Below are 21,435 nucleotides of genomic sequence, written 5' to 3'. Positions count from 1 at the left end.
TACCTCCCCGAATCCAACTTTTCTGATCTTGTTAACATGGAAATAACAAGAAATATACCTGTTCTGCTTTTCACGGCTGCTGGCATGATAAAATAAGAAGTCTTTTTGGAGGTCCCATGCAAATGCTGTCATTGTTCAAAGATGCCTGGCAGAGAGCCTACGCTTAGTAGGTCAACAGTCATCATATGAACTACCTGAAATACACTCACTCATTTGCTTGGTTATTCAACCCATTTCCTCAGCAAATGCCCATCAAGCGCCTGCTCTGTGTGAGGCTCATTGCTGGTAATGAGAGGACCACGGACGTCATGAAAAGACATGTGGACTGTTAAACGCATAATGCTCAGTGAAGGAAGCCCGTCTGAAAAGGCTACATATCATATGACTCCAGCTGGATGACATTCTGGAAACGACACAACTGTGGAGACAGTTAAAGACCCCGGAGTGGTTCCCAGAGGCTAGGGAGGAGGGGGCGATGAGGAGGTGGAGCACAGAGGGTGTTCAGGGCGGTGCGACTGCTCGGTGTGACACTACAGTGGTGGGGACACGCCGTTAGACACTTGTCAAAACCAATGGAATGTACAAGACCAAGAGCGCACCCAGTGTCAACCTTGGGCTCTGGGTGATGAGGACGGTCAGTGCAGCTTCACGACTGTAGCCCATGTGGGCTCTGGTGAAGGATGCTGGTGGGGAGGGAGGCTGTGCATGATGCGGGGTAGGGGGTACACGTAACTCTGTCCTGACTGCTCGATTTTTTAGTGAATCTAAAACCATTTTTAGAAAGTCTATTTAAAAAATAAGGAGAGAGAGAGAGAGAGAGAGAGAGAGAGAGAGAGAGAGAGAGAGAATGGATTGTGTATGCCTTCTAGGTCACTACAGCTTACTGGAGAAGAGAGGAACACAAGCAGACCTTCAAACATCCATCAGTGGGAGGTGTCGTTATGCTTGCGTCCAGGATGAGCAGGCTCCTTCCCTTTTTATTGTCCTGATATTTTGTCTTCATTTGTGACAAGCACATGCAGAGGGTCAGTACTGTTTATTGTTCAGACAGGACCCCCTTCAGCCTTATTTACTGCAGGGTAAATGGTCACCCCGCAGTGAGTGGCTCTTGACTGCCCGTAACCTCCCAGGACAGGGACGAGGTATGCTGTGCAGCCAGCATCCACATTGCTGGGTGCACAGCATCCTTACGATGAGGGGGAGGGAGCAGAGGAGTTGGCCTTGACTAGTGAACTTGGCCAGACCACTTTGGCGTGGCTGTTTTGCATCCCTCTGCCTTTTAATTTGATGACGTCCCGTGGGGAGCCGGGTGCGGTGAGGAAGGCACAGCTTAGGTCAACAGTTGTCCCTCTGGGCCTTAAGATTGAGAGGCTCCATTAAGGGCATTAAGTCTGGTGTTTACTGATGCAATTACCCTGTGCTGTGTGGATGGGGCATTAGTGACTGTTCCACATTCAGTTCTATTCATCCGGGGACTTAATTTTATGAGAGGAAAAAGTGACAATGGTTGGCTCTATGAGATTCCAAAAGAGCAAGGTAAAAAAGAATTCGTTTTACTGCAATTGAATGAACTTCAAGGCATTTTTTAAAAACATAAAATCACTTGGATAAAATATCAGCCTTTGGAAGCGGGCTTGCTGCTCCCCACATGCCCTAGCCTGGTGGAGACGCAGCCAGTGAGAAAAACCAAGTGGGAGGGACCTTGAGATGAAAAACTTTACTTGCAAAGGAGTCTTAGACTAATGTGTGTCTTTTGTACAGGGGTGCAATGAGAACCTTTCCAAAGTGTATTTAACTGAGGAAATTATGCATCGTTACAGAGAAGTACAGAGAGTGACTGGCTGCAAACTCAATATACCTTCAGTGGAGCCGTCTTTATTTCTTCGTGCTAGAACTCTTTCACTGAATGAAAGCCTCTGGGCAGATTTTCTCCAACAGTGTATTGACGTCACAAAGGCGGCAAAATGTAATCACATAGGAAAAGGTGAAAGTATGATTCCACGATGTAGACCCTAGACCCTCAGTTCCTCATCATAAAATGCTTTGTTCTGTCTACCTCAGGGCCCTCACACATGCTGTTCCTTTCTCTCTTCCCTTCGGTCTTTACATGACAGGCTCCTTTTTATCATTCAGGTCTGGGCTTAACCCTCCCCTCCTCAGAGAGGCCTTCCCCATGGACACTGCACAAAGGAGGTTCCCGCATTCTCCTCCGCGATTCTTTAGCATTGCAACCCAGATTCCCAGATAATATTTTTCCCATTTTATAATTATACATCCATTTCTTTGTTTGCTTGTTTGTTCCGTCTCCCACAATGAACTGCGAGACCCACCAGGCAGGGGTTATGCACCTGGTTTATTCCCCGAGGTAGACCCAGTGTTCCCAGGTGTATTTGGTGTAAAATAGGTAGTCAATAGAGCAATGAATGTGAAAATGATGAAGTAACTCTGGCCATGAATGTCTCAGTGGAGGAGGACTCATTTGTGAGGCAACTGGTGTAGATCAAAGTGCTATATGGTCATAAAAATGTGGGCAATGAGCATCTTTTTCAATGTCAGGTCTATGTCAATTCTGTGTTTTCCTAAAACACATTATATCTCCTCAGCTAGAAGGGCTGAGGACTGGGAGCACCCCATGCGTGTTTTAGGCACTGTGAGCTCCTTGGGAAGGGGGCTGGGACTTACCATAAATTTATCCCCAGCATTGAGCACAGTGCCTGGTACAGAACAGCCAACCAAGGTGTGCTTGCTGCATTTAACCAAAATGAGATATTTGAAGTGCTTTCTGCCTTCTCCCTGGAAGAAGGAAATTGAAACAATTCAAGGTAATACTCTGTGATTTTTCTGTCCAAGCTTTGTGGGTGTAGGGTTAATCTTCCTGGCAGATCATAAAAGATTGCACAGTTGGGGAAATATATGACAAAAATAGAATCAAACCTTCCTCCCTGAGTATAGGTTAAAGGGAATCCCTTATTACTGTGCTGCAGAAATAAATTTCTTCTGTGTTGGCTTAGCTCTGACCAGGTAATAATGCACAGAAATGTTTTATTCTATTTCTCTGAGTTCCTAAAGTAGAGAGAAAAGGAGAAAGATACAAGGAAATATATGGAAAGAAAGAAAAGACTCAAATACACATATGTTCCCGGAATTTTTTTCTCTGCTAAAAAAAAAAAACAACAATCAATTCCTGGAGACATTGTTTTATGATTTTATCATTTTATTCTGTAGCTCTATGTGATCACCTTACATCTACACACAGGACCTTTCTCTGTAACTTTGTCAATTCCTGAACATATTTTTATTTTCACCTTGTATCTTAGCTCATGAGCCTGAAAAGACTATATCGTGTTTTTATGAGGACTAGAACCTAAAAAATATACTTTGTATTCATCTCAGGATGCAGTCACCTTTCTAAAGTGCATCACCGTGTTGTTGAGACCTTTTTTCTATCATATGGAACAGCTCTTGCCCATAGCCCTCTTTCTTTATTCTGTGCAGGTTCTAACTGTTGTGGATATAAATCTCTAGTTGCAAACATCAGAAAACCCAACTCAGGATGGTCTGAGCCAAAAAGGGATTTTTACTGACCATCAGGATAGGAAATTCTAGGCACGCAGAGGTCCAGTCACTCAAACAATGCACCAGAGCACAGTCTTCCTTTCTCCATCTCTTGGCCCTTTTCTTTCCCTCTCTGTTGGCTTTGCTCTCAGTCAGACTCTTGTCTCAGCAGTGGCAAGATAGTGTAGGCAGCTCCAGGATCATATCCTAGTTTCTCTGTAAAGAAAGGAAGAATTTTCTCTTAAACACATTTCTGACCAAAGTCTCAGAATTGAATCTCATTGGATCCAAGTTGGTCATGTGTCCATTTTGAACCAATCACTGTGCTCAGAGGAATTCGGTGCTCCCATTGGCCAACAAGAGTCATCTGCCCACCCCTGAAACTCCACTTGAGCCTGACGGGCTGTGAATGGAGAGGATGTAGAATCTTAAGGAAAATAGGGGTCCCCTCTAACAAAAAGGTGAATGGATTCTAGCTGTCAAACATCATAACAACCTTTCCCTTTTCCTTTCAGAACTTTATTCTGTTGGGTCATGGGCATCTGCCCACTTTCCTCAAAACATTCTGCATTCTGCTCCCACTTGTATAGATGCTGACTTTCCATCCCCACTGCCCCTCACCTCGCTTCTCCTCCACCCTGGTCCTCTTTAACAGCATGCCTTTTTTTGAGTTATTAAAGGCTGTCTCTGCTCAATTGGCAAAGTGAACCTGTTGGTCGAAATAGAATCAGATGTGTGGGTAAGAGCAATATGGGTCAACAATTGTTTTGGAATTTTGTTACATATATTTATCTTGGATGCTATCCAAGTTTTTAAAACATGGATTAGTATTTTTATGTGATCTTGCTGTGACTAACGTATGAATTTTGCCATTAAGGGAGGACCATCACTGAAGCAGTAAACCCTACCAAAAATGCACAGTGATGCAACAGAACATGACCTGGGATCACTTTTATCCTGCCTTTTGTCTCCCATGGTTTTGCTTTCTCTAGGGGCTGGGCATTTTTTTATTTTGTGTGTGCCACTTCTTAGTCCCTGTTTCTTTTTTTCAGCTCATCTCTGGGTGTCTCTTAAGTTTAGCAGAGCAAAGGAGGGTTCCAGAATCCTCAAGTCTAGTCATTTCTTTTCTAAGACTGGCCATTCACTGATCCCACCAATTCAATAAGCAATTTCTAAATGTCTGTCAGCACCCAAATCTCATCCAACCACATCCTATTTCACATACACAGTAAAGCACTGGTGGTTAAGAAGATGGGGAGACCTGGGCCAGAGTGCCAGATAAATGATTATAATTATCTGTGTGGCCTTGGACAAGTTACTTAACCTCTTTGAGTCTTTGCTTCCTCGTTTGTGAAATGAGACTAATAGCACCTGTCTCGTTGGGTTATTATGAAGATGAAGTGAGCTAATAAGGGTTTCAGAGTTCCCACACACAGTGGACTTTTGGAAATGTTAACTATCATTATTGTTGTATAACCCTCTCCTATGTTTCAGTTCAAAATTAGAATATTTATAAAAACTCCGCACTGTAAAGTCTATTTCACTAACATCAGCCTTGGAGTGATATAAGCACAGAATTCCAAGTGGAGGAGGAGGCTGTGAATAAAAGAGGTGCCAGTTATTCATTAACTGATTCCATCAGCCATTATTTAACGAGCATGTACACTGTCCTGGGAGTATTATCAGCTTGCTTGCAAGCTGATAGAAAGGGGCAATTGCATTCTGTGGGTTATGCTGAAGGGACACCAAACTGGATTCCTGTCCTCAAGGACCTTCCACTCTTATGAAAAAGACATGACTTGACCCATGAAGGAATTCCAGGAAGGAATAATAATAGGAGGTAAGACTGCTCAGTTTCAGGAGGGGATCTGTACACAGCGTGTTCTCAGAGGGTTCTAGAAAGAGCATGTCACCCCCAAAACACAAGGGAAAGGAATAAGTAATAAGTGAATCAGCGGGATGAGTGACAGTTGTTGACATGGACTCTGGGCTTCAGTCCAGCCTACTCCCTGGCCTCTCCCTGTGCTGAGCACAAGCAGGCAGATTGCTGTGAGGACAAAGATCACTGGCAATGTTGGACACACCCGAGAGCACGTTAGTTTATAAAGGAACAGAACCAGCGACCCAGCCCAATCTGCCTCACAGCCCAACCTGTGACCTCATGCAGGTGGAAGAACCCATCTTCCTTTGTCTACACCCACTAGGTCCTCCCACAGAGACATGATATGACCGGTGCTTCCACCGGTGTCATCAAAATCAGTCAGTCCCCTCAGCTGGAAGCTGAAACCCTTGGGATTGTCCAAGAGATCCTCTGTAGAGAATGTAAGGGTGGAATGACCTACTGCTATAGAAATAGCTGCTACCCTGGGCAGAATGAGTGGGTTCGACTAAATATCGTTAAGTACACAAGAGTAGGAGCTTGTCGTAAATGATATGCTTACACTCTGGTGCTGGGTAAGGTGAACGTTTTGGGAAAATCTTTTAAGGATCATCATGGTTTCTTCATCATCATCATCATATATACACATTCTTTTTCTCTTGTAAATATAGCTAGAAGTTTATTAATTCTATTGGTCTTTTCCAAGAACCAGCTTCTGGTCTCATTAATTTTCTCCACTGTTTTATCTTTTTAAAGTTCTATTAATTTCTGTTCTTATATTTATTATTTACTTCTTCTTCTTGCTTTGTGTTTCGTTGGCTATTCTTTTTCTAATTTTTTAAGGTGGAAGCTTAGACTCTTGATTTGAGACCTTTCTTCTTTTCTAAAGAGAATATTTCACATATAAAATTTATATATGTTATACTTATACTTATGTGTGTTATACACATATATGTAATATATTTATAAATAATACTTGTATGTATTATACCTATACATTTCTTTCTAGGTACTGCATTAGCTGCATATTTTTCTTTTCCTCCTTTCAGTTCTATCACTTTTGCCTTATATATTTTGAAGCTCAGTTATTAAGGACATACACATTTAGGGTTGTTGTGTCTTCCTGATGAGCTGACTCTTTTATCATTACATAATCTCCCTCTTTATCCATGATGATCTCCTTGTTCTGGAGTCTGTTTTGTTTGGTATTAATACGGTGACTAACTTTCTCTTGATTAATGTTTGCATGGTATCTTTCTTCATATTTTTACTTTAATTTATCTATATCATTATGTTTGAAGTGAGACTCTGTAACAGCATAGAGTTGGATTTTGGATTGTTTTTTTTTAATCCAGTCCAACAATCTCCAGCTTTTAATTGATGTGTTTAGACTATTTATATTTAGTGTAAGTATTGAAATTGTTGGATTTATGTGTGCCATTTTATTACTAGTTTTCTGTTTTCCCTTTCCCCGCCTTTTAGATGATTTGAATATTTCTTGCCATTACATTTAAATTTTTCTATTGGGTTTTTTACTATATCTCTTTGCATAACTTTTCTCAATCTGCTTAGAGTCCATAGCTTACCACTTGAAGTGAAGTAGAGAAACATTACAACAAATAAGGTCCTTTACCTTCACCCTTTATGTCATATAATTGAATCTGAATATATTGAAAACCCCATCAGATATGTTATAATTTTTGATTTCAACAATCATACAAAAATATGGGTGTTACACAGATTTGCATGTTATCCTTCCCTTGGGGCCATGCTAATCTGCTCTATATTATTCCAGTTTTAGTGTAAGTGCTGCCAAAGTGAGCATTTAATATGTTTTTGAAGTGCTTTCCTGATAAGGATTTAATCAAAACTTGCACCAAGTTTATGAAACTATGATTATCAGAAATACAGTCTATGATCAAGGAGGTGTTTTTCTCTGAAGAAAGCTGGAACTGACTAACCAATTTTGCTTTGACATTAAAGGGCATAAAATGAAGCCTTTTAAATCTGGAACTTATAAAGCAGAATATGAAATTAAAAACTAGAAATATGCACAGAAATATTTTATGACCAAAGCAGAATATTTTTCAAAATAAAAGTTTATAATATTAAAATAAGCAGTTACCTGCAAAGATGTTCAGATGGGAGGTATTATCTGGAAATTAAAAGGGAACTGCTTCATTTTTCGGTAAGTGGGAGATATTTGGAGAAAATGAAGTAAAAGCCAACTCTGCCAGGTGTGGGATTAAGGAAAGTGGAGGTCATGTCACATATTGTTTAGCTCATAGCCAAGAAAATAATCACATGGGTAAGGCATCTTTCTCTCTCAGAAAAAAAAAAAACCCTCAAAGACATTTTAGCATATAATGTTATACCTCTTCCACACTGCTATTGCAAATATTGTCCGTGGCCCCATGCGGGAAAGTGATGAGTCTGTAGTGCATGCAGCGCAGCGAAGGTGGCTGTCTCCCTCTGTAACCTTGTCCTTCCCAGAGTATGCAGTCACTGGCTGGGAATGTACAGCTGGGAAGGTGACTGTTTCTCTAAAGGCCTTTGGTGATGTAAGCCCGAAACCAAGGAGGAGGAGAGCAGTCAAACCTCACCTTGACAAAGCTATCGTGTACAGTGTACGGTGAGGAGACATTGCACTTGGATTTTATGGGGAAACAGCCTGTCGTAAAGGGTGGTCATCTTCTCTGCCAGTCAGGTGCCTGACCATTCTGGAAGGTTCAGCTGTAGTGCCTTCTGCTCTCTGAGGCCTTTCTCTCTGGCCACTCTATCCGTGGTGAATAATCTGTCTATGTGCTGACTTATGTAGCCCCTCCATCTGCCCAATTCATGTGGCAGCCTTAGTTTTCCTTTTATGTGACTGTTATCCTGAAATAGATTTTAATCTCCATTAAGACCAGGGCAGTGTCTTTTTTTTTTCGCCTAGAGTGACTTACCCAGTGTGCACTAAGTTTGAGAGAGGCAGTTAGTAGAGTCGTTAAGAGCATAGGCTCAGTCTGTCTGGGTTCAAATCCTGATTCTGCTGATTCCTAACCAAATGACTAGGGGCAAGTTACTTAAAGACTCTATGCCTCAGTTTCCCCACTTGTAAAATTGGGATAATAGCCCTATCCATAAAGATTAAATAAGTTAAGACATGTAGAGAGCTTAGTATTTTTTGCCTGGAAACTAATAAGTACTGTTACTTACTATTAAGTGATTAATTTTTTTCTTAGAAAGCTGTGGAACAAATATGTATTTGTAAGTAAAGCAAGATAGAGCACAAAAAGGACTGACTAAAGAGAAGGCAAAGAACACAAACAGAAGTTGACTAGATTCCAGATGCAAAAGACTTAGCACCTGTTTTTAAAAGAAATAGAGGGTGGGAATATAAAGTGGTACAACCACTTTGGAAAACTGTCTGGCAGTGTTTACTTGAGAAGAACATTCTTAAATTCTAGAACCAAGCAATTCCACTCCTGAGTGTATATAGCCAACAGTTGTGTGAAAGGATGTTTGCTAGAATGTTGATAGCAGCCCCCTGGTAATCATTAACTGGAAACTATGCAAATGTCCATCAATGGAAGAATGGATAAATAAATTGTGGCAATAAAAATGGATGATTTCCAACTACACACAGCAGAATGGGTGAACCTCACCAATTTAAAGGCAAGCCAAGGAAGCCAGACGCCAAGGAGTTTATACTGTGTTTATTGTAAAATTCCAGGCCACACTAACCTGTGCTGTTACAAGTCCAGATAATAGTTACTCCAGGTGGATGTGAGCAGTGTAGAGCAGCTAGAGAGGAGAGACCAGGAGGAGCTTCTGGGGGTGTAGCTAACGTTTTACTTCTTCATCTGGTGCTGGTTTCACGGAAAGGTTCAGTTGTGAAAATTTATTGAACTGTGCACTTAACCATATATGCATTTTCCAATGCATATTATACTTTACTAAAAAACGTTTAAAAAGAGGACAGAAATAAATAAGAACAGAAAAGAAAGAAAAGAGTAAGCAAAAGAAAAGAAAAGGGAAGAGCAACAGCCCAGACGGTTAAAGAACATGGATCTGGGCTCGGGCTGCACCTGACCGGGTTGGCTCACCTCTCTATCTTACACCCCACCACCCGCAGCCCGTCCCTGCGTCCCTCTCCCCGCTAACCCTACTCTGTTGGTGGAGCACGAGCACGAGCACGAGGCGGGCAAACGCACATTTTTCAGGGTCCTTGCGTTCCCTTCCCCGCTCTCCACAGCCCCATCCCACTCTGAGCATCGCTAAGGCAGGAAGGGGCTTTCCAAGTGGGTAACGCCGGTAGAAGAGTAACTTGGAAGAGCTGATGCTTCATTAATGAAACGTAAGGCTTAAACCCATCTCTCTTCTCTCCGCTCTCCTCCTCTCCCCTCCACTCCCTCCCGGCTTCACCTCTGCCAGGACATCCTCCGCCCGCCTGGCTGCTGCGGGTCCGCCGGGTGCGGGGTGTGGGGTGCGGGGCGGGGGCCGCATTCGCGGGGAGCCCCTCCCGCCCGCCCAGGCTGACCCCGCCCCGCGGCGCCGGCTATTTTGGGCGCTGGCTGCGACCGCTGGATCGCTGCCGGCCGCGGATCCTGTGACACCTCCCAGTGCGCGGCACTTGTTGCTCCCAGGACCTGCTGCCCATCCCTGAGCCCACCTTTCCCTCAGGTCCCCTGTCCCCTCCTGGCTTGTCTCCTTTCCGGGTGATCGCCGGGGGCCCCAGATCTCTCAGGCACTGCTGTCACCGGCTTGAGACGTACATTAAAAATCGATAAATAAACGCCGCTCCGCAGGGGGCCCCGCTGTCAGCAGCAGCAGGAGCAGGAGCGCTGACCCAGGCGCCGTAGAGGTGGCGCCTCCCCGGCCCGGGACACTGGCCCCGGGCGCCGACGGCATGACGGACGCGGCGACGGCTAACGGGGACGACAGGGACCCCGAGATCGAGCTCTTCGTGAAGGTAGGTCGGCGTCCCCGCGCCGCCGCACCTGCGGCTCCTCCAGCCCGACTCGCGGCTCACGTGGCCGTGCGCCTAACGCGCTGGGACACCGGACCCTCCCCAGGGAGCGCAGCCCAGCCCTGGCGGTCCCCTGGGTGGCCTTTCTTCGAGCCCGAGCCTCGTTTCGGGGGTCCCGGGAGGGAGGGAGTCAGGTGCAATCTGACAGGTGGCTGTTTTCCTGGAGAGTCGGCCCCAGCAGTTTGTCAAACCCACCGCGGGACCTGCGGTTGCCCTGCTCCGGTGTAATTTTGGCTTGTCCTGAAGGGCATCTCCAGGATCAGGGAGATCCTGCCTGGAGCCCTGAACCTTCCTTCTAAAACTGAGGGTGAGGGGAAGGAAGAGAGAGAAAAGAAAACAGTAGGGATATAATTATCTTTGGCAAAGCAAGTAACGTTTCTTAAAATCCCCCTTTCCTCTTTCACTCAGAGCTATTAAATGAAAGCAAAAGGAACAAAGATGTTTTCTTGCTCTGTGACCTGCAAATCAGAAAACCAACGCTCCACTTGCCCACAATATTGTTATTGTCAAAATCGCGCTTCTGCAGGATAGTGTCAGGAAATGCCCAGGGTAACCTGGGGCAGACTGGGAGGAAGGAGCACAGTGAAAAAATTAAATTCAGTCGCCTTGCTCCCTGGACAGAAACAGTCTAACGTCAAAAGCTGCTACACTTCCTTTGCAACCTGTAGGAGGAAGGATGCCGCTGAGGCAGTTTCCCCGCCCGCGAATGTAATAAACATTTGATAGGTCCTTGGTGCCCACACCACAGAAACGGGGAAACCTGAAGCCATAGGAGAGTTGCCTCCAGGGCAGTGCAGAGACAGCCGCCAGGACCTGGGGGAGGGGGAGGCGGCAGGCTGCCTGAGCGCTGAGATCTTTCACAAAGGGCAAAAACCTTAGAATGCTGTTTCTCTAGAAATATGCAGGTAACTGAGAAGGAAAGAGAACGTGGTGTCTGTCAGGGGCCTCCTGGCTCAATTTAGAAGGTATATATATTCGGTGGAATGGGGGGAAATAAATATATATATAATAAAATATAATATATATATATATATATATATATATATATATATATATATATATATATATATATATCCCAGGAATGGGGAATATGGTGAATATATATGCCTTTTAAATGTGTTTTGGCCAATGGATCCTTATTGACAAGCTAATTAAACAGATTTTGGCAGAAAGTATAAGATCTGTATGAACCTTGATAATAGCTTTTTGGTCTTTGTTACCTTTTAATGCCTAAAAACTAATAAATCAGCTGTGATTTATTTTACATCTGGGCAATGGTCTGTCTCTGTTGACCCAGCCTTTCATGAAGGTTTGTTAACTTTTTCCAACTGGGTTTTACATTCTTTAGAGTAATTTTTTCAGAATTGTCCATAGACATTGCATTTGTCTTTTAGTGAGACTTAACTTTCCCCAACCTGTTTCTCTCCCCCCAAATGTGGCTTTTGTGGCTTCTGTGTCATTTGGTTTCTGGGACCCCTCTGGGCAGGACTTCCAGGCGCTCTGGCAGAGCCGGGATGGAAGAGGTCATGTCTTCTCAGAGGCTGGGCAGTGTTGGACCCAGGGCCGGACAGGGCTGCCCTGGCCCCCAGCGTCCAGGCCTGTGGTCTGCGGAGCGAATAGGGAGAGCTTTTACAAAGCAGGGAGACTTGCTGCTCTTCTTGAAGAAAGCTATTCTAGGACTTTCTCAGATTCCCTGGGAGCAGGTAGTTTCACGGTGTCGAGTTCCTGAAAGGTATCTGAAACACAAATTGACTCTTTTAGAGCCAAAGGAGCCCTTTGCCCTGCTCTTAGGTGAGAAGGCCATTCTACCTGCGCCTTCTGAATTTCATGCTGGCAGCTTGGAGCTTTTCTCCATTTATATTAAAAGCTCACTTTGCAGCCCCCAGTGCCTCCAAGAATTCTAAAGTACCCGTGTTGTCATTTGTCTTTTCCCTAAAGGAATGCAACCCCTGAAAGGCAAGCAGGCTTCTCGGTCGGTGCACAAACCAGATAGAGGGGGGAACAACAAAAAAAATCAGATAGGAAAGTTCTTTTGATTCCCCCCCTCCCTTTTGAGCTTCTGGTTAGTAGCTGTCATTTACAGGTGAAGGCTGAACATAATTGCGAAATAAAGATGCTCCCCAGGCTTTGAACGGTTTCATTTTAAAGAAGCAGTGTACTGATTTACAGAATCGGGCATTCCCGCAGTTTGACGTTTCTCTTTGCTGCACGATTCTCATGAAAAGAAGGGCCTTCTTGTTGAAAGTGTCAGGTATCAGAGGTGCTTTCTGCAGGGCCCAGCAGGGAGGTTTCCAGGAAGCCTCCTAGGCAGGCCGGCCTCACCCAGGAAGAGTTGTGATGTGGTCATCTTCGACACTCCCATGAAAGGACTGCCAACCCAGCCTGTCCTCTGGATGTGTCATTCAAACCCTCCATCATCCAGCGAGTTTCAAGGATGTATGATTCTGTGCCACATCAATTAATAATCAGTGTCTGTTACTACCGCTGCTGCTGATAATAATAATAATAATAATTTTTAAAATGGTGGCATTTTAGGACTTACGAAGCACATTTAAATACCTTATCTCATTGAGTCCCCAGCATCCTTGTTCATGAGCCTTGATTCACTCACAAAAAGTGATGAAAACAAATAAAGGTAGCTCCCAGGGACCTCGTGAGACATCATGCTGTCAGAGCACTTGGCCAGCTGCAGTTTGCTCTCCCTCTAACAACCTCGGGGGCTAAGGATGATGACTTGTCTCGTTTTATGGCTGAGCAACACATGTGTGCTCAGAGAGTGTACATGAAATGCCCCAAAGTTGACAGTGAATAACATTGTGAGCTGGTCCTCAACTAGCAGCTCAGACTCTAAATTTCTCACTCTTTTCCAAACACCTATATGTCAGGTCTTGCACCTTTTTCCTCCCCCTTTTCCATTGTGGTTTAATACAGGATATTGAATATAGTTTCCTGTGTTACACAGTAGGACCTTGTAGTTTATCTGTTTTATATATTGTAGTTTGTATCTGCTAATCCCAAACTCCTAATTTACCTCTCCCCACCCTTTCCCGTTTGGTGACCTTTTGGTAAGTTTGTTTTATATGTCTGTGAGTCTGTTTCTGTTTTATAAATAAGTTCATTTGTATCATTTTTAGATCCCACATATAAGTGATTTCACATGGTATTTGTCTTTCTCTGACTTACTTCACTTAGTATGATCATCTCTAGGTCCACCCATGTTGTCACAGATGGCATTATTTCATTCTTTTTTATGACTGAGTAATATTCCATCATATATATACCATATCTTCTATAAAGATGTCTGTTGATGGACATTTAGGTTGCTTCCATGTCTTGGCTGTTTTAAATAGTGCTGCTCTGAACATCGGGGTGCATGTATCTTTTCAAAGTATAGGTATTTTTTTTTTTCTGGATATATGCCCAGGGATTGCTGGATCATATGACAACTCTATTTTTAGTTTTTTTGAGGAAACTCCATACTGTCTTCCATAGTGGCTGTACCAAATTACATTCTCACCAATGGTGTAGGAGAGTTCCCTTTTTCCCACACCCTCTCTAGCATTTGTTATTTGTAGACTTTTTAAGGATGGCTGTTATGACTGGTATGAGGTGGTACCTCACTGTAGTTTTGATTTGCATTTCTGTAATAATTAGCGATGTTTGAGCATCTTTTCATAAGGTCTTGTACCTTCTTTTTCCAAGTTAGGTTCTTGAGTGCTTCCAAGATGACATTTATTAGCAACTTACTAACCCATCCTAATGTGGTCATGCAACACTGTCCAGATGCCTGCCCATCCCTGCCCTGCACTCCACGCCTCTCCCTTCCAGGGAACGCTCTAGTAGGGACGTTTAAGAGATCATTTACCCCAAGTTTTTCATTTCTTCATCTGTAATTAGAAAGGTTTGAGTAGGCAGCTCTGATTCTAATTCCCCGTAACAAATGTGGATGGGGCAGAGGAGAGAGAGGAGCTGGGTTCGAGTCTGGTCTCTGCCTCTAGTTAGTAGGGTGACTTGGAACAAGTTCCGTAACTTCTATGAGTCTCAAGACCCGCCTCTTAAGACAAGAGGGTAGTTATAAATAACGTGACCGTATCATTTAGTGTCCAAACCAAGACACTTCTGAGAGTGAAAGGAGGTGTTACCAACAAAGAGCCTGGGACAACAGGGGTTACCTGGGGTTGTTCAGGACATGTAACCACCCTAGTTATGAAAATACTGTCCCCACAGACTGGCTGTGAGGAGGCCACAGGAACAAACAGATGAAAGCACTTTGTAAATTGAAAATTGCTGTGAACGCACTGGCTTTGGTAATGCTGTAAATTCCAGGGCAGGTAGAAGCATTCTACTAGGATCTGCGGGTCCCTGATTTGCCTTAGTCTAACAACAGCCTGGCTGCTTCCTCACTCTCAGGGCTATTTTGAGAGTAAATGAGATCATAAGCAGCTGAGACTTTGATCACAAAGGGAGGACAACAGGTTAGAGAATTGAGAGGGGCCGTGAGTATGGTTTATTGAAAGAAAAAAAAAAAGAGCAAGGAAGTGAAAGCAAAACAGAAAGTGATTTGGGAAGACAAACGCAGGATGTGCTGCATAGTTAGATCAAGACATACCTCCCACCTCCGTGGGCTCTGCCACCCCCAGTCCCACCCCTGGACCCTAGATACAGAAATCCACCAAAGCAAGGTGATGACTGTGGGCCAATTTTGCAACAGATGTCTCTTGGGACCAAGGGCGTGGGTTTCAACAGAAACTGGTGGTTCTCAACTTTGGCTACATATTCAAATTGTTTGGGGAAATTTAAAAACTGATAGCAGGCTTCCTCCCAGGCCAATTACATCAAAGTTTCTATGGGTGGGACCCAGAAGTGGCATTTTTACCCCCACACCTAAGTGACTGTAGAGGGTGGCTCTGGTGGAGAGCCACTGAGTCATCGTCAGAGGCGGGTCCCCGGGCAGGCAGCTTTGTCCACAGCTGAACAAGGTGGCCTTGCTTATGCAGATAAGTGTCTAGAACTTCTCAGAGCCTCAGGGCACCGTGATCCATTTGTTGATAGAGAGCTTGCAGCCAACCGGTATGCAGTTATCAGATGCTGACGGACAATAAAGCCCCATCTGCAGGACTCCAGAACAATCAGTGCATGGGGTCGGTCTAGTAAATAATCATCAATGCAGCCCGAGGGAAACAGAATGGAGCCCTGCTGATTGTCTGATGGAAATGACTAGTCATTTCATTTACTGAGTGATCTGGAAGGGTCTGACTGTGGAGCAGGGCGGAAGTCAAGTCATAGTGACCCGTGGTGTGGTCACCTGACTTCCAGAACAGACAAGATCAAATCTGGTGATGTTCCCTCTCAGACCCCAGCTGCCCACTGGCTGCGTGATCACCTCGGGCAGCTCGCTGGCCTAAGCACGGGCTTAGCAGATGTCGACATTCCTTTTATCACATTAAGCCACTATTTTTCGTTCCCACTACCTCCTGGTTTTGATCTGCGGTCAGTAACTCGATACACAAATTCATCTGCCCTGCTGTGCCAGTAAGAGCGTCCATACCTGGCAGCACATCCGTGGGAGTGCTGGTGTCAAAGGTCGACTAAGACCCATCTCAGGTGCCCTGGCAGGTGGTGGGAGTGAGGACTGGGGTCTACAAATGCTGAAGGCCACTGCTAGTGGTGTCAGGTCCTGCCTCCCTGCCGACTTGTGCTGTTTCTCTGGGTGTTTGGTGGTTCTCTCCATCCAGGTCAACGCGTCCATCAGTGTAGACGGTCAAGTCTAGAGCTTTTCATTCCTGATTCCTTTGTGATTCCAGATGCTGGGCCCATGTCAGTGGGTAACAAGCAGTGCAGTAGAAGAGTGTGGCTTTAGGAGTCAGGCTCTGGGTCGCCTGCTGTGTGAGCTAGGACAGGTTACTTGGTCTCTCTGGGCCACAGTTTTCTTACCAGTGCAATGCTGATAATGCCAATATGTATTTCCTGGGGTTGGTGCGAGCACTGATTATTCTGTGTATGAATTGGGGTCTAAGTAAAGGCTCCTCTTCAGGCCCAGTCTAGCCTCAAAAGTGAGAAGCCAAGCCCTTGTACTCTCCTCCCATGATATATTCAAGAAGTCAGAGATGCAATTTTATCTGCTCCTGTCTCGTCGTTGGAGCCAGGACACAGACTATCTGATCGCCTCCATGGGGCTGGTGCTCCAGGGGTTGGAGGCCCCCAGAGGCCACTGTCTGTAGTAGTGTAGCCACAGGGAGAGTGTAGATCTCGGACCAGCGGTTGGATTCTTCCAGCTCAAGGGAGTTCCTCTTGTAACTGCTTCCTCTTCCAAGGGAGCTCCTGCATAGCTCGGGGAGGGGGGTGCTGGATCAGGATGCATCAAACCACTGGGGTGCTGCGCTGGCCCCTCCCCTTTCAGCTCCATAGGGATGCTATTTCAGGGGCTTCATCCCTTTCCTATCATTGGGTTCTTGGCGGGGCCTCCCAGGCTCACCTGAAGGTGCTCTTCAATGAGAAAGGAGGCTCTGGAGTCTAGATCCTTTAGTTTCAACAGGATTCCGGGGATCTCTATGCAGATTTTCCTGCTCTCTTGCAACCTTCTTGCTCTGCCTAGCCATGGTTACTCTCATGGAAACACACACACACACACACACACACACACACACACACACACGTTTAAGTGTATTATCTAGCAGGACTATAGGAAAAACATCATAGACTTGATACCTGGGACCTTTTAAAAACTGTTACCCAGGAGGCATCCTTGGTTGTCCTTTTCATCAAGCCTGGAAGACCAGAAACAGTGAAGATGCAAAGTGGCTACGTGCGGGTTTCCTGAAGGCGTGAGTCTCCACCCAGGCATCTTAGATCTGACCCTGCTTGCGTTCAGAGGGGTCAGCTCCACCTCCCGGGGGGGTTTCTCTGCCAGCTCCCTGAGTGAGAAACTACTTTGGAAACTCATGTATTTATTCAAGGAGTGTCTTAGTTCTGAGATGTGAAATTCTTTAGGGATAAATAAGATAGATAATTTGCTGTCAGAAAGAAAATGAATTCTTTCCGGTAAAAAAGAAATCGAGTTGTTAACCTCTAGAAAGAAGTCGTCTTTAGTTCTGCTAGCACGGGAAGTGTCTTTGAGTTATGTTCATTGCAGCGCTCATGGTGAACAATGGCGAGGCCAGGGGTGCTCAACCTTGGGGACATGGAAAAGTCATGGCAAAGCCTTTTCACAAGGATTGGCCCAGCCCTGTCCCCAGAGATTCAGATTTGGGAGGTTGGAGTGAGTCCCAGGCATCTGATTCTGGGATTCATTGGAGACTGAGAACCCCTGGCCCAGGCCATGGGTAAATAGGATTGATGGAGAATCCAAAGGGCAGGTTGAAGTCAAGTCCCCACTGGAAGGATCTCTCTCAGAGGATGGAGGAGGGCGAGGCAAATATGCTTATTAGCATGATTCACCCCAGACTGACCCCAAATACACCAGAAAAGGGAGGGGAAGGGAATGCTTTTGACCTTTCTTTTAAACTTCCTTTTCTTCCTTTGTAATTTTTTTTTAAATGATGTAAGAGTGACAAGTAATTTTCAAATCTGGGCATGAAGGAAATATTAGTAAGATAAAGAATGTAGGGAGTTAAGAGCTTGGAAACCATCCATCAATCAATGAGCCAATTAACAAGCATGTTTATGAGACGCCACCTACTCTGTGCTGGGCTCTGTGAGAGCTCAAAGAGGGGAGGGGAGGTCAGAGAAGATGGGGTCCCAGCAGTCCATGGGCTTGCAGCTGAGCAGTAAAAATGCCAGCATCATGCCTCGGGAGTGGCAGGAAGTGAAGTAAGGGGCACCAGTAAAGGGAGTGGTATGGCTTGAATGAGCCTAGGGGCAGGTGGGACCTCAGTTGTGCTGTGAAGTGTGACCAGGATTCGCTGAGTGGCTAGGAGTGGGCATGCATGTCAGGTCCACAGCAGTGTGGAGGTGGGGATGCTCAGGGCCCAGGGGCTATGCAAGGTTGGCTGAAGAGACTGGTATATGGAGGGGCACCATTGGGAATAAGATACATAAACAATAGTGGGAAGGAATTTTGAATGACAAGTAAGTGGTTTTCACCCCCTTGTAAGTCACGGGGGTCACCAGAGGGTTCTACCCAGGGGAGGAGCTTGATTTGGTCCCTGCTTCATTGGAATGGTTCCTGTGCCATGTTGCCCCACGTGGTGGGAAGATAAAGGCACTCAAAGGAGAAAGCCCTGGATTCCAGGTCTGGCTCTGCCACACATTGGTTGTGTGACTTTCTTGAAGGCCAGCCTTCCTTTTCTATAACATGGGATCAGCAATCATAAAATCATAGAATTTCTGATCAGGAAAGACCTCTTAGAAGTCATCTGGCCTGACCCCGTCTCGTCAGATAAAGTCATAGCCAACATTGTGGGACACGCGCTACATGGATTTAAGGAGGAGCGGTGAGATGACGTGAGCTGTGGCTGGTTTTGCCTTTGCTCTTCTGACTATGCTCACAGCGATTATGAATATGAGGGCCTGGGGCTTCTCAAGTGGTCAAGCCAGGAGGTGACTTGAGCTGGAGCTAGGGTTGCAAGGATGGGCGTGCTGTGGGGGAGTGGCGTGGGTTCACACTGGACATGCCTTGGGAGAAGACTGTGCAAACATAGGAGTTGGGGCCCAAGCTTTGGATTCAGTTGTTTCCTGGTCCGTTCATCTCAGGAGAGACGGGTTTCCATGTCTGGAATGATGGTACCACTGATGGGCTCAACCATGATTGTCCAAGTTGTTGTAAGTGGATTGAGTGCAGATAAAATAACTGAGCTTGAGCTTCGTGGGTCCTTTTAAGCCAGAAACCCTGTGGATCGGTGGCAGAAATGGAGCTGAGGGGATGGGATTTGTTGGTCATGAGAATGAGCTTCTGGTTTTAGGGCTGTTCTGTTTGAGGTGACAGCCAGCCAATCAAGGGCAGGTGTCTATCGGAGTGCTGGAAAACAGAGCTAAGAGTGAGGTAAAGGCCGGGCTAGGGGGTGGATTTGAATTTGTGCCTCTTTCCTGCCGTTGAAGGGATGGGTTCCCTGGAGGAGGGAGCGTGGAGAAGGGGTGAGGGGATGAGGACCGTGCTTTAAGAAATGTCCATTTGAGAGCGAGGCATGAGGGCACTGGAGGACCTAGCAGAAGTGAGGAAGAAGCAGAGAGGTAGGTAGCAAGCATCCCATCCAAGAGGAAGGAAGCTACGTGAACAATGGCTCACGCAGAGGCAAGAAGTGTCAGGAAGTGTCTGGAAGAATTAAGCGTTCTGCTGGGCTATGGCTAAGAGCGTGAAGAGATGTGGGGAAGGTGGACAGGAGTATAAGATTGGGTCGGATCATGAGGCACCTCCGATAGCCAACTGGGCGACTGGGGCTTTTATTTATAATGCAGAAGACGGCATGTGTTACCTCCTGCGTGTGGGGCAATGATATTTTAAAAGAGAGGGAAGCGCTTAATTATCTGAAGATGGCATGCCTGGCCCCAGTGCATCTGAGAAGAGGTACGTTGAAGTGGGGGTTCATCACAGTGTGTCCTGAGTCAGCCCCAGGCTGTGGTGTGCACAAGTTTGGTGCTGGTTACCCTGCGCCCTGTCTCAACCTCTGCGGAGCTTAAGGTAATGTTTTCCACTTCTGTTGATCATTATTCTACAGTACGGGTTGTGGGGGAGGCGAGAAGAGAATGGAGCTCCAGATGGCAGAGATAACACAAAAGGTGAAGGAGGGGAGGGCATGTGTAATGAATGGAGTCTAACTGGGAACTCATTACCTAGGATGAAGAGAAAGTAAAAACCTTGTCCGGGTTGCTATCTCTTAAAAACTCAATCTGGGAGGTCGGCATGGCAACAGGTAGAGATGGCTTGCCTCAGCCCAAGGCTCCCTCCACTCACTGCCCATCCTCGCTTCCCAAGGCTGGCAGTGAGCAGAGGCCCAGTAAACAGAGCAGGTAGGTGGTTGCCGGGAGGCGCGACTTCACCTGTCTTTCATCCATTTTCATGTTTGAGTTCTGGGGCATTTTATAGTCGCATCATAAAATCTAGCATCCACTGTGTCTGTTTTTTGCCTTGGAAATCAAAGGAACCAGATGTCTGTGGTCCTTTATCACGAAGGCCTCAGATTTGTCCTCTAGGGTTAGAGGGTTCTGGGCAGGGTTTGATCACAGGACTCTGGGGAGAGAGGGATGCCTCGTGGGGAAGGTCACATGACCTCTCCTCATTGGAGTACTGTAGGAGTACAACAGAGATATGATCTGACCCATTATTATAAGGGTAAAAAAAAAATAAGAATCATAAACTCCTTTTGTGAACTAGAGTTTTCATTGTTTAAATGTAAGGCATTGTACTGGTCAATGTGTGCCCATCACCTGTTCATACAATAGCTTAATGTGGGCTTTGGTGAATGGTCTTCCCTGCTTAGGATCCTTATACTCTGTGGTCCTGCCACCCCCTAGGGCTGCCAGCTCCTCTGTTGGACTCTGCATTCGACCATGCAGTGGGAGGGATGGAGGGCCACAGGGAGAGTTTGCATGGGTCCCTGCCTGGAAGTGGCCAAATCACTTGCACCACTTTCCACGGCCCAGAACTCAAGTGTCATCCGGCCGTATTTTCAGGGAAAGGGGAGGCAGGTTTGATAAACCACAGGGCAGTCTCTGCCATAGAAATGATTTATTTCCTACCATTATATCATCTGCATTATCTCTTCACCCCCTAAGACGGCATCCTGCCGACAGCCTCTCCCTCTTCCTGTGCACCATGCTTGACACCACTAGCTTAACCTTCCTGGAATACTCCACCCCGCCACGCCTCTACCTGCTGGATCAAGGTCAGCCTCTTCCACCTGACGCTGACGACCCTCCAGCCAAGCCTGCACTCCCTTTCCCAAAGTGGTTTCCCACACTCCCTTAAAATGTCCCTTCTGTGTCTGCATAGTTTCGGAAGCATTTTTGAGTCTCTTCTCTGATTTTATCCCCACACAGTCCATTTGAAGAAGGA

At 45.7% G+C, this 21,435-nt stretch overlaps 1 protein-coding gene and 1 non-coding gene across 4 annotated transcripts in view; one reads left to right on the top strand and one right to left on the bottom strand.

Moving 5' to 3' along the window:
- The window catches only part of CLIC5 (chloride intracellular channel 5), a 154,319-nt gene that overhangs the window by 53,268 nt on the left and 79,616 nt on the right, over positions 1-21,435 (top strand). The window contains exon 1 of one of the 3 annotated variants that reach the window (XM_010973834.3): positions 9,995-10,388. The exons of the other annotated variants lie outside the window; for them this stretch is intronic. Within the exon in view, the coding sequence (XP_010972136.1) occupies positions 10,326-10,388 (63 nt within the window). The 5' untranslated portion in view covers positions 9,995-10,325. Of the gene's footprint in view, positions 1-9,994; positions 10,389-21,435 lie in introns of those variants that run through there. 3 annotated transcript variants of the gene reach the window in all.
- LOC123613955 (U6 spliceosomal RNA) lies at positions 7,154-7,259 on the bottom strand. Its single transcript, XR_006721395.1, has one exon. It is a non-coding gene; the product is annotated as a U6 spliceosomal RNA (small nuclear RNA).

The sequence above is a fragment of the Camelus bactrianus genome, chromosome 20 (assembly GCF_048773025.1).
Source record: "Camelus bactrianus isolate YW-2024 breed Bactrian camel chromosome 20, ASM4877302v1, whole genome shotgun sequence".
NCBI classification, from domain to species: Eukaryota; Metazoa; Chordata; class Mammalia; order Artiodactyla; family Camelidae; genus Camelus; species Camelus bactrianus.
The sequence above is the reverse complement of the archived record's forward strand: the minus strand, read 5'-3'. Positions and strand labels throughout refer to the sequence as shown.